This window comes from Carcharodon carcharias, chromosome 22 (genome assembly GCF_017639515.1).
Source record: "Carcharodon carcharias isolate sCarCar2 chromosome 22, sCarCar2.pri, whole genome shotgun sequence".
NCBI classification, from domain to species: Eukaryota; Metazoa; Chordata; class Chondrichthyes; order Lamniformes; family Lamnidae; genus Carcharodon; species Carcharodon carcharias.
In genome coordinates, this window is record NC_054488.1 from 64,499,918 (window position 1) to 64,513,076 (window position 13,159).

The following is a 13,159-nucleotide window of genomic DNA, read 5'->3' on the forward strand; positions in this document are numbered from 1 at the left end:
CTGAGATCAGTGACACTGCAGGGAGCCGAGATCAGTGACACTGCAGGGAGCCGAGATCAGTGACACCGCAGGGAGCCGAGATCAGTGACACCGCAGGGAGCCGAGATCAGTGACACCGCAGGGAGTCGAGATCAGTGACACTGCCGGGAGCCGAGATCAGTGACACTGCCGGGAGCCGAGATCATTGGCACTGCCGGGACTGAGATCAGTGACACTGCAGGGAGCCGAGATCAGTGACACTGCCGGGACTGAGATCAGTGACACTGCCGGGAGCCGAGATCAGTGACACTGCCGGGAGCCGAGATCAGTGACACTGCCGGGACTGAGATCAGTGACACTGCCGGGAGCCGAGATCAGTGACACTGCCGGGAGCCGAGATCAGTGACACTGCCGGGAGCCGAGATCAGTGACACTGCAGGGAGCCGAGATCAGTGACACTGCCGGGACTGAGATCAGTGACACCGCAGGAAGCCGAGATCATTGACACTGCCGGGAGCCGAGATCAGTGACACTGCCGGGAGCCGAGATCAGTGACACTGCCGGGAGCCGAGATCATTGACACTGCCGGGACTGAGATCAGTGACACTGCCGGGACTGAGATCATTGACACTGCAGGGAGCCGAGATCATTGACACTGCCGGGACTGAGATCAGTGACACCGCAGGGAGCCGAGATCATTGACACTGCCGGGACTGAGATCAGTGACACTGCCGGGAGCCGAGATCAGTGACACTGCCGGGAGCCGAGATCATTGACACTGCCGGGACTGAGATCAGTGACACTGCCGGGAGCCGAGATCATTGACACTGCCGGGACTGAGATCAGTGACACTGCAGGGAGCCGAGATCATTGACACTGCCGGGACTGAGATCAGTGACACTGCCGGGAGCCGAGATCATTGACACTGCCGGGACTGAGATCAGTGACACTGCAGGGAGCCGAGATCATTGACACTGCCGGGACTGAGATCAGTGACACTGCCGGGAGCCGAGATCAGTGACACTGCCGGGAGCCGAGATCAGTGACACCGCAGGGAGCCGAGATCAGTGACACTGCCGGGAGCCGAGATCATTGACACTGCCGGGAGCCGAGATCAGTGACACTGCCGGGACTGAGATCAGTGACACTGCAGGGAGCCGAGATCAGTGACACTGCAGGGAGCCGAGATCAGTGACACTGCCGGGACTGAGATCAGTGACACTGCCGGGACTGAGATCAGTGACACTGCCGGGACTGAGATCAGTGACACTGCCGGGACTGAGATCAGTGACACTGCCGGGACTGAGATCAGTGACACTGCCGGGACTGAGATCAGTGACACTGCCGGGACTGAGATCAGTGACACTGCCGGGAGCCGAGATCAGTGACACTGCCGGGACTGAGATCAGTGACACTGCCGGGAGCCGAGATCAGTGACACCGCAGGGAGCCGAGATCAGTGACACTGCCGGGACTGAGATCAGTGACACTGCCGGGACTGAGATCAGTGACACTGCCGGGAGCCGAGATCAGTGACACTGCCGGGAGCCGAGATCAGTGACACTGCCGGGAGCCGAGATCAGTGACACTGCAGGGAGCCGAGATCAGTGACACTGCAGGGAGCCGAGATCAGTGACACTGCCGGGAGCCGAGATCATTGACACTGCCGGGACTGAGATCAGTGACACTGCCGGGACTGAGATCAGTGACACTGCAGGGAGCCGAGATCAGTGACACTGCCGGGACTGAGATCAGTGACACTGCCGGGAGCCGAGATCAGTGACACTGCAGGGAGCCGAGATCAGTGACACTGCCGGGAGCCGAGATCAGTGACACTGCCGGGACTGAGATCAGTGACACTGCAGGGAGCCGAGATCAGTGACACTGCCGGGAGCCGAGATCAGTGACACTGCCGGGACTGAGATCAGTGACACTGCAGGGAGCCGAGATCAGTGACACCGCAGGGACTGAGATCAGTGACACCGCAGGGAGCCGAGATCAGTGACACTGCCGGGACTGAGATCAGTGACACTGCCGGGACTGAGATCAGTGACACTGCAGGGACTGAGATCAGTGACACTGCCGGGAGCCGAGATCAGTGACACTGCCGGGAGCCGAGATCAGTGACACTGCCGGGAGCCGAGATCAGTGACACCGCAGGGAGCCGAGATCAGTGACACTGCCGGGACTGAGATCAGTGACACTGCCGGGACTGAGATCAGTGACACTGCAGGGAGCCGAGATCAGTGACACCGCAGGGAGCCGAGATCAGTGACACTGCCGGGACTGAGATCAGTGACACTGCAGGGAGCCGAGATCAGTGACACCGCAGGGAGCCGAGATCAGTGACACTGCCGGGAGCCGAGATCAGTGACACTGCCGGGACTGAGATCAGTGACACTGCCGGGAGCCGAGATCTGTGACACTGCCGGGAGCCGAGATCAGTGACACTGCAGGGAGCCGAGATCAGTGACACTGCAGGGAGCCGAGATCAGTGACACCGCAGGGAGCCGAGATCAGTGACACTGCCGGGACTGAGATCAGTGACACTGCCGGGAGCCGAGATCAGTGACACTGCCGGGAGCCGAGATCAGTGACACCGCAGGGAGCCGAGATCAGTGACACTGCCGGGAGCCGAGATCAGTGACACTGCCGGGACTGAGATCATTGACACTGCCGGGAGCCGAGATCATTGACACTGCCGGGACTGAGATCATTGACACTGCCGGGAGCCGAGATCAGTGACACTGCCGGGAGCCGAGATCAGTGACACCGCAGGGAGCCGAGATCAGTGACACTGCAGGGAGCCGAGATCAGTGACACCGCAGGGAGCCGAGATCAGTGACACTGCAGGGAGCTGAGATCAGTGACACTGCCGGGAGCCGAGATCAGTGACACCGCAGGGAGCCGAGATCAGTGACACTGCCGGGACTGAGATCATTGACACTGCCGGGAGCCGAGATCAGTGACACTGCCGGGAGCCGAGATCAGTGACACTGCAGGGAGCCGAGATCAGTGACACTGCCGGGAGCCGAGATCAGTGACACTGCAGGGAGCCGAGATCAGTGACACTGCCGGGACTGAGATCAGTGACACTGCCGGGAGCCGAGATCAGTGACACTGCCGGGACTGAGATCATTGACACTGCCGGGAGCCGAGATCAGTGATACTGCCGGGAGCCGAGATCAGTGACACTGCCGGGAGCCGAGATCAGTGACACTGCCGGGACTGAGATCAGTGACACTGCCGGGACTGAGATCAGTGACACTGCCGGGACTGAGATCAGTGACACTGCCGGGACTGAGATCAGTGACACTGCCGGGACTGAGATCAGTGACACTGCCGGGACTGAGATCAGTGACACTGCCGGGACTGAGATCAGTGACACTGCCGGGACTGAGATCAGTGACACTGCAGGGAGCCGAGATCAGTGACACTGCCGGGACTGAGATCAGTGACACTGCCGGGACTGAGATCATTGACACTGCCGGGAGCCGAGATCAGTGACACTGCAGGGAGCCGAGATCAGTGACACTGCCGGGACTGAGATCAGTGACACTGCTGGGAGCCGAGATCAGTGACACTGCAGGGAGCCGAGATCAGTGACACTGCCGGGACTGAGATCAGTGACACTGCTGGGAGCCGAGATCAGTGACACCGCAGGGAGCCGAGATCAGTGACACTGCCGGGAGCCGAGATCAGTGACACTGCCGGGAGCTGAGATCAGTGACACTGCCGGGACTGAGATCAGTGACACTGCCGGGAGCCGAGATCAGTGACACTGCCGGGACTGAGATCAGTGACACTGCCGGGAGCCGAGATCAGTGACACCGCAGGGAGCCGAGATCAGTGACACCGCAGGGAGCCGAGATCAGTGACACTGCAGGGAGCCGAGATCAGTGACACTGCCGGGAGCCGAGATCAGTGACACTGCCGGGAGCCGAGATCAGTGACACCGCAGGGAGCCGAGATCAGTGACACTGCAGGGAGCCGAGATCAGTGACACTGCCGGGAGCCGAGATCAGTGACACTGCCGGGAGCCGAGATCAGTGACACTGCCGGGAGCCGAGATCAGTGACACTGCCGGGAGCTGAGATCAGTGACACTGCCGGGAGCTGAGATCAGTGACACTGCAGGGAGCCGAGATCAGTGACACTGCCGGGACTGAGATCAGTGACACTGCCGGGACTGAGATCATTGACACTGCAGGGAGCCGAGATCATTGACACTGCCGGGAGCCGAGATCAGTGACACTGCCGGGTGCCGAGATCATTGACACTGCCGGGAGCCGAGATCAGTGACACTGCAGGGAGCCGAGATCAGTGACACCGCAGGGAGCCGAGATCAGTGACACTGCCGGGTGCCGAGATCATTGACACTGCCGGGAGCCGAGATCATTGACACTGCAGGGAGCCGAGATCATTGACACTGCAGGGAGCCGAGATCAGTGACACTGCCGGGACTGAGATCAGTGACACTGCAGGGAGCCGAGATCATTGACACTGCCGGGAGCCGAGATCAGTGACACTGCCGGGAGCCGAGATCAGTGACACTGCCGGGACTGAGATCAGTGACACTGCCGGGAGCCGAGATCAGTGACACTGCCGGGAGTCGAGATCAGTGACACTGCCGGGAGCCGAGATCAGTGACACTGCCGGGACTGAGATCAGTGACACTGCCGGGACTGAGATCAGTGACACTGCAGGGAGCCGAGATCATTGACACTGCCGGGACTGAGATCAGTGACACTGCCGGGAGCCGAGATCAGTGACACTGCCGGGAGCCGAGATCAGTGACACCGCAGGGAGCCGAGATCAGTGACACTGCCGGGACTGAGATCAGTGACACTGCCGGGAGCCGAGATCAGTGACACTGCCGGGAGCCGAGATCAGTGACACTGCCGGGAGCCGAGATCAGTGACACTGCCGGGAGCCGAGATCAGTGACACTGCCGGGAGCCGAGATCAGTGACACTGCCGGGAGCCGAGATCAGTGACACTGCAGGGAGCCGAGATCAGTGACACTGCCGGGAGCCGAGATCAGTGACACTGCAGGGAGCCGAGATCAGTGACACTGCAGGGAGCCGAGATCAGTGACACTGCCGGGACTGAGATCAATGACACTGCAGGGAGTCGAGATCAGTGACACTGCCGGGACTGAGATCATTGACACTGCCGGGACTGAGATCAGTGACACTGCCGGGAGCCGAGATCAGTGACACTGCAGGGAGCCGAGATCATTGACACTGCCGGGACTGAGATCAGTGACACTGCCGGGACTGAGATCAGTGACACTGCCGGGAGCCGAGATCAGTGACACTGCCGGGAGCCGAGATCAGTGACACTGCCGGGAGCTGAGATCAGTGACACTGCAGGGAGCCGAGATCATTGACACTGCCGGGACTGAGATCAGTGACACTGCAGGGAGCCGAGATCATTGACACTGCCGGGACTGAGATCAGTGACACTGCCGGGAGCCGAGATCAGTGACACCGCAGGGAGCCGAGATCAGTGACACTGCAGGGAGCTGAGATCAGTGACACTGCCGGGACTGAGATCAGTGACACTGCAGGGAGCCGAGATCTGTGACACTGCAGGGAGCCGAGATCAGTGACACTGCCGGGAGCCGAGATCAGTGACACTGCAGGGAGCTGAGATCAGTGACACTGCCGGGACTGAGATCAGTGACACTGCAGGGAGCCGAGATCTGTGACACTGCAGGGAGCCGAGATCAGTGAAACTGCCGGGACTGAGATCAGTGACACTGCAGGGAGCCGAGATCAGTGACACTGCCGGGAGCCGAGATCAGTGACACTGCAGGGAGCCGAGATCAGTGACACTGCCGGGACTGAGATCAGTGACACTGCCGGGACTGAGATCAGTGACACCGCAGGGAGCCGAGATCAGTGACACTGCAGGGAGCCGAGATCAGTGACACTGCAGGGAGCCGAGATCAGTGACACTGCCGGGACTGAGATCAGTGACACTGCAGGGAGCCGAGATCAATGACACCGCAGGGAGCCGAGATCAGTGACACTGCCGGGAGCCGAGATCAGTGACACTGCCGGGTGCCGAGATCAGTGACACTGCCGGGAGCCGAGATCAGTGACACTGCCGGGACTGAGATCAGTGACACTGCCGGGAGCCGAGATCAGTGACACTGCAGGGAGCCGAGATCAGTGACACTGCCGGGACTGAGATCAGTGACACTGCCGGGAGCCGAGATCAGTGACACTGCCGGGTGCCGAGATCAGTGACACTGCAGGGAGCCGAGATCATTGACACTGCCGGGTGCTGAGATCAGTGACACTGCCGGGAGCCGAGATCATTGACACTGCAGGGAGCCGAGATCATTGACACTGCCGGGACTGAGATCAGTGACACTGCCGGGACTGAGATCATTGACACTGCCGGGACTGAGATCATTGACACTGCAGGGAGCCGAGATCATTGACACTGCAGGGAGCTGAGATCTGTGACACTGCAGGGACTGAGATCAGTGACACTGCAGGGAGCCGAGATCATTGACACTGCCGGGACTGAGATCAGTGACACTGCAGGGAGCCGAGATGGGCACACGTTGGCGGGGGGGGATATTTGTGGGATGGGCACATGGGGGGGATATTGGTGGGATGGGCACATGGGGGGGATATTGGTGGGATGGGCACATGGGGGGGATATTGGTGGGATGGGCACACGGGGGGGATATTGGTGGGATGGGCACATGGGGGGGATATTGGTGGGATGGGCACATGGGGGGGATATTGGTGGGATGGGCACATGGGGATATTGGTGGGATGGGCACATGGGGGGGATATTGGTGGGATGGGCACACGTTGGCGGGAGGGGGGGTGGCCCTTTAAGAGGGCTTTGCAATGGGATTTATTGAAACTTCCATGTACTAATGATATCTCATTGAAAAGAATGGCGATTTATATCACTGCCTGAGGAATTACTGACTGACCACAACAACCCCAGCAAGAAGAGAAGGAAAGCTTTAACAAAACAATGTAAACCATCCTCATATGCCTGTCACCTTCAAAGGGCCATTATCTTCATCAGGAACACCACACAAGTTACACACACGCGCATTCACACACACACGCATACACACATGTATACACACATGCATACACACACACACACGCATACACACACACACGCATACACACGCACGCATACACGTGCATACACACACATATACACGCACACATACACACACACGCACACGCATACACACATACGCATAGACACACATGCATAGACACACGCATATGCACACACACGCATAGACACACACGCATACGCACACACACACACACACATACACACGCATACACACACACGCATATACACACACACGCATTCACACATGCATACGCACACATACACATGCATGCATACATACACATACACACGCATGCATACATACATGAATACACACACACATGCATACACACACGCATACACACACACACGCATACACACACACACGCATACACACACACACGCATACACGCATACACAAGCATACACACACACGCATACACACACATACACACACACGCATACACACACATGCATACACACACGCATACACACACACACGCATACACACATACACACACACACACATACACACGTGCACACACACACGCGCACGCACACGCACACGCATACACACGCACACGCATACACGCACATGCATACACACACGCATACACACACACATACACACGCATACACACACACGCATACACACGCATACACACACACATACACACACACAGGCATACACACACACACGCATACACACACACGCATACACACACACGCATACAGACATACACACGCATACACACATACACACGCATACACATACACACGCATACACACACACGCATACACACATACACACGCATACGCACATACACACGCATACACACACATGCATACACACACATGCATACACACACACACGCATACACACACACGCGCATACACACACACACGCATACACACACACACGCATACACACACACGCATACACACACACGCATACACACACACACATGCATACACGCATACACACACACACACACGCATACACACGTATACACACACACACACATATGCATACACACACGCATACACACACAAACCCTTACACACTACGCATTGTACAAATACACACAGCATACCAATATGTACTAACACACACACTCAGTTTTGATGGGATTGACCTGTTCGATCATGTTATTGGAAGGAGGCCTACACTGAAATGAAAATGTTTGATGTTTACATTTGACCCCCGACCTTCTCTTTATGCTATCTCCACAGGTTGCCATAATGATCAGTTCTCATCCACCAAGGCAGCCAGTGAAGAGGCCATGACAGTGCTGGAGGAGGTCATCATGTTCACCTTCCAGCAGTCAGTCTATTACCTCACCAAGGTCAGTGTCTTCCCTTCTAATAGTCCAATCCTGCCTCGAGTTGGTGCCCCAGGTCCCCATCCTGTCCAACATTAGCTGGTTTGCTGGATCAAGGAGGGGGGCACCTAATGCATCAGCATTCGCAGAGATGAGAGAAACTGGACCCCATTTCATTACAACAGAGAAGCTTTCTGATACACAATCACGACAGAATTTGATAAGTTAAGCTGTGACTCAGTGGGTAAGATTCTATCCTCTGAGTCAGAAAGCTGTGGGTTCACTCCAGAGACTTGAGCACAAAATCCAGGCTGGCATTTGCAGGGCAGTACTGAGGGAGCGCTGCACTGTCAGAGGTGCTGTCTTTTGGATGAGATGTTAAACTGAGGCTCCGTCTGCCCTCTCAGTTGAAAGTAAAAGGTCCTGTGGCCACTATTAAAAGCCAAGGAGTTCTCTCCGGTGTCCTGGCCGCAATATTTATCCCACAAGTAACGTCTATGTTGGGATGAACCGAGAACAGGGAGTGTGTGTGTGTGTGTGTGTGTTAATATAGTCATCGAGTACAAGAGCAAGGAGGTTATGTTGAACATGTATATGACACTAATTCGGCCTCAGCTGGAGTATTACGTCCAGTTCTGGGCACCACACTTTAGGAAGGATGTGAAGAGAGTGCAAAAAAGATTCATGAGAATGGTTCCAGGAATGAGGAACTTGAATTATGAAAATAGCTTGGAGAAGTTAGGACTGTTTTCCTTGGAGAGGAGAAGGTTCAGAGGAGATTTGATAGAGGTATTTAAAATCATGAGGGGTCTGGACAGAGTAGATAGGGAGAAACTGTTCCCAATCATGGAAAGATCAAGAATGAGAGGGCAGAGATTTAAAGTAATTTGCAAAAGAAGCAAAAGCAATGTGAGAACGTTTTTTTTCACACAGTGAGTGGTTCGGGTCTGGAATGCAATGCCTGAGAGTGTGGTGGAGGCAGATTCAATCGAAGCATTCAAAATGGAATTAGACTGTTATCTGAAAAGAAAGAATGTGCAGGGTTACGGGGAGAAGGTGGGGAATGGCACTAGGTGAATTGCTTATTCAGAGAGCTGGTGCAGACACAATGGGCCGAATGGCCTCCTTCTGTACTGTAACAATTCTATGATTCGGAATAATTGTGAGTGTACAAGTGAGTAATTATGTGAGTAATTGTGTGGTTAATTGTGTGCGCATGTGCTTGGGTGTGAGTATGAGAGTGTGAGTAATTGCATGTGTGCGCATAAGTATGAGTAATTGTGTGGTTAACTGTGTGTACTTGTGCACGTATATGAGTAATTGTGAGGGTACACGAGTGTAAGTAATTGTGGCGTACATATGAGTGTGAGTAATTGTGGCGTACATATAAGTGTGAATAATTGTGTGTGTGGGTGGGTGTGGGGTCTGGTCTGGTCTCCCTGCCTCTGTGTAGGTTTCTCTGAGTGTTGTGTTTAGAGGAGCTCAGGGTCATTAATGAGAAAGGAGCTGTGCGCTGAAGCACAGAAGAATGCAGAGGTGTGGGGGGTGGGGGGTGGGGGTGGGGGAGGAGCAGTCAGGGGAGATCACGGGAATTAGAGGATTACAATGGACAGGGCTGAACCAGCTTGGAGACTGGCACTGAAAGCAAGTCCTTACACTCTGTGGGAATCTGTGCAGTGAAATGAACTGAGGGCAGTGGGTGTTTCTGTCCCAGCACTATAATCTAACACAGAGATATCCTATTGATGTAAACATGGCTTCATTAGCTTTCTGTTTGTTGGTAGCAGCGGCCAGATAGGTAATGAAAATAACCCACAGATCCTGTCCCTAGAAATTTCTTCCTCATCTTCTCATTTGGTTATTGGAAATGGACTCTCACTGGGGTACAGTTCCACACACACTGACTCTCACTGGGGTACAGGTTCCACACACACTGACTCTCACTGGGGTACAGGTTCCACACACACTGACTCTCACTGGGGTACAGTGCCACACACACTGACTCTCACTGGGGTACAGTACCACACACACTGACTCTCACTGGGGTACAGTCCCACACACACTGACTCTCACTGGGGTACAGGTTCCACACACACTGACTCTCACTGGGGTACAGGTTCCACACACACTGACTCTCACTGGGATACAGGTTCCACACACACTGACTCTCACTGGGGTACAGTTCCACACACACTGACCCTCACTGGGGTACAGGTTCCACACACACTGACTCTCACTGGGGTACAGGTTCCACACACACTGACTCTCACTGGGGTACAGTTCCACACACACTGACCCTCACTGGGGTACAGTTCCACACACACTGACTCTCACTGGGGTACAGGTTCCACACACACTGACTCTCACTGGGGTACAGTGCCATACACACTGACTCTCACTGGGGTACAGTGCCACACACACTGACTCTCACTGGGGTACAGTCCCACACACACTGACTCTCACTGGGGTACAGTGCCACACACACTGACTCTCACTGGGGTACAGTGCCACACACACTGACTCTCACTGGGGTACAGTCCCACACACACTGACTCTCACTGGGGTACAGTTCTACACACACTGACTCTCACTGGGGTACAGGTTCCACACACACTGACTCTCACTGTGGTACAGTTCCACACACACTGACTCTCACTGGGGTACAGGTTCCACACACACTGACTCTCACTGGGGTACAGTTCCACACACACTGACCCTCACTGGGGTACAGGTTCCACACACACTGACTCTCACTGGGGTACAGGTTCCACACACACTGACTCTCACTGACGTACAGGTTCCACACACACTGACTCTCACTGGGGTACAGTTCCACACACACTGACCCTCACTGGGGTACAGTTCCACACACACTGACTCTCACTGGGGTACAGGTTCCACACACACTGACTCTCACTGGGGTACAGTGCCATACACACTGACTCTCACTGGGGTACAGTGCCACACACACTGACTCTCACTGGGGTACAGTCCCACACACACTGACTCTCACTGGGGTACAGTGCCACACACACTGACTCTCACTGGAGTACAGTGCCACACACACTGACTCTCACTGGGGTACAGTCCCACACACACTGACTCTCACTGGGGTACAGTTCCACACACACTGACTCTCACTGGGGTACAGGTTCCACACACACTGACTCTCACTGTGGTACAGTTCCACACACACTGACTCTCACTGGGGTACAGGTTCCACACACACTGACTCTCACTGGGGTACAGTTCCACACACACTGACTCTCACTGGGGTACAGGTTCCACACACACTGACTCTCACTGGGGTACAGGTTCCACACACACTGACTCTCACTGGGGTACAGGTTCCACACACACTGACTCTCACTGTGGTACAGTTCCACACACACTGACTCTCACTGGGGTACAGGTTCCACACACACTGACTCTCACTGGGGTACAGTTCCACACACACTGACTCTCACTGAGGTGCAGGTTCCACACACACTGACTCTCACTGGGGTACAGGTTCCACACACACTGACTCTCACTGGGGTACAGGTTCCACACACACTGACTCTCACTGGGGTATAGTTCCACACACACTGACTCTCACTGGGGTACAGTTCCACACACACTGACTCTCGCTGTGGTACAGTTCCACACACACACTGACTCTCACTGGGGTACAGGTTCCACACACATTGACTCTCACTGGGGTACAGGTTCCACACACACTGACTCTCACTGGGGTACAGGTTCCACACGCACTGACTCTCACTGGGGTACAGGTTCCACATGCACTGACTCTCACTGGGGTACAGTTCCATACACTCTGACTCTCACTGGGGTACAGTTCCACACACACACACTGACTCTCAGTGGGGTACAGTTCCACATACACTGACTCTCACTGGGGTACAGGTTCCACACACACTGACTGTCACTGTGGTACAGTTCCACACACACACTGACTCTCACTGGGGTACAGTTCCACACACACTGACTCTCACTGGGGTACAGGTTCCACACGCACTGACTCTCACTGGGGTACAGGTTCCACACATACTGACTATCACTGGGGTATGGCTCCCACACACACTGACCCTCACTGGGGTACAGTGCCACACACACTGACTCTCACTGGGGTACAGGTTCCACACACACTGACTCTCGCTGGGGTACAGTGCCATACACACTGACTCTCACTGGGGTACAGTGCCACACACACTGACTCTCACTGGGGTACAGTTCCACACACACTGACTCTCACTGGGGTACAGTTCCACACACACTGACTCTCACTGGGGTACAGTTCCACACACACTGACTCACACTGGGGTACAGTTCCACACACACTGACTCTCACTGGGGTACAGTTCCACACACACTGACTCTCACTGGGGTACAGTTCCACACACACTGACTCTCACTGGGGTACAGGTTCCACACACACTGACTCTCACTGGGGTACAGGTTCCACACATACTGACTATCACTGGGGTATGGATCCCACACACACTGACTCTCACTGGGGTACAGTTCCACACACATTGACTCTCACTGGGGTACAGGTTCCACACACACTGACTCTCACTGGGGTACAGGTTCCACACATACTGACTATCACTGGGGTATGGATCCCACACACACTGACTCTCACTGGGGTACAATCCCTGGAATGGGACTTGCAGTCACAAGGTACTGACTGAGGTAAGGATGCATTTATTGCTTGGGAATGTTGGTGAATTTTAATCTTGGCTGTGTTCAGA

The 13,159-nt window shown here is 55.1% G+C and overlaps 1 protein-coding gene across 4 annotated transcripts in view; it reads left to right on the forward strand.

Moving 5' to 3' along the window:
• The window catches only part of si:ch73-281f12.4 (RA_Radil_like and Myo5p-like_CBD_Rasip1 domain-containing protein), a 232,678-nt gene that overhangs the window by 43,978 nt on the left and 175,541 nt on the right, over positions 1–13,159 (forward strand). For all 4 annotated transcript variants that reach the window (XM_041216956.1, XM_041216958.1, XM_041216959.1 and 1 more), the window contains exon 8: positions 8,317–8,429. In XM_041216956.1, the coding sequence (XP_041072890.1) occupies positions 8,317–8,429 (113 nt within the window). The remainder of the gene's footprint in view (positions 1–8,316; positions 8,430–13,159) is intronic.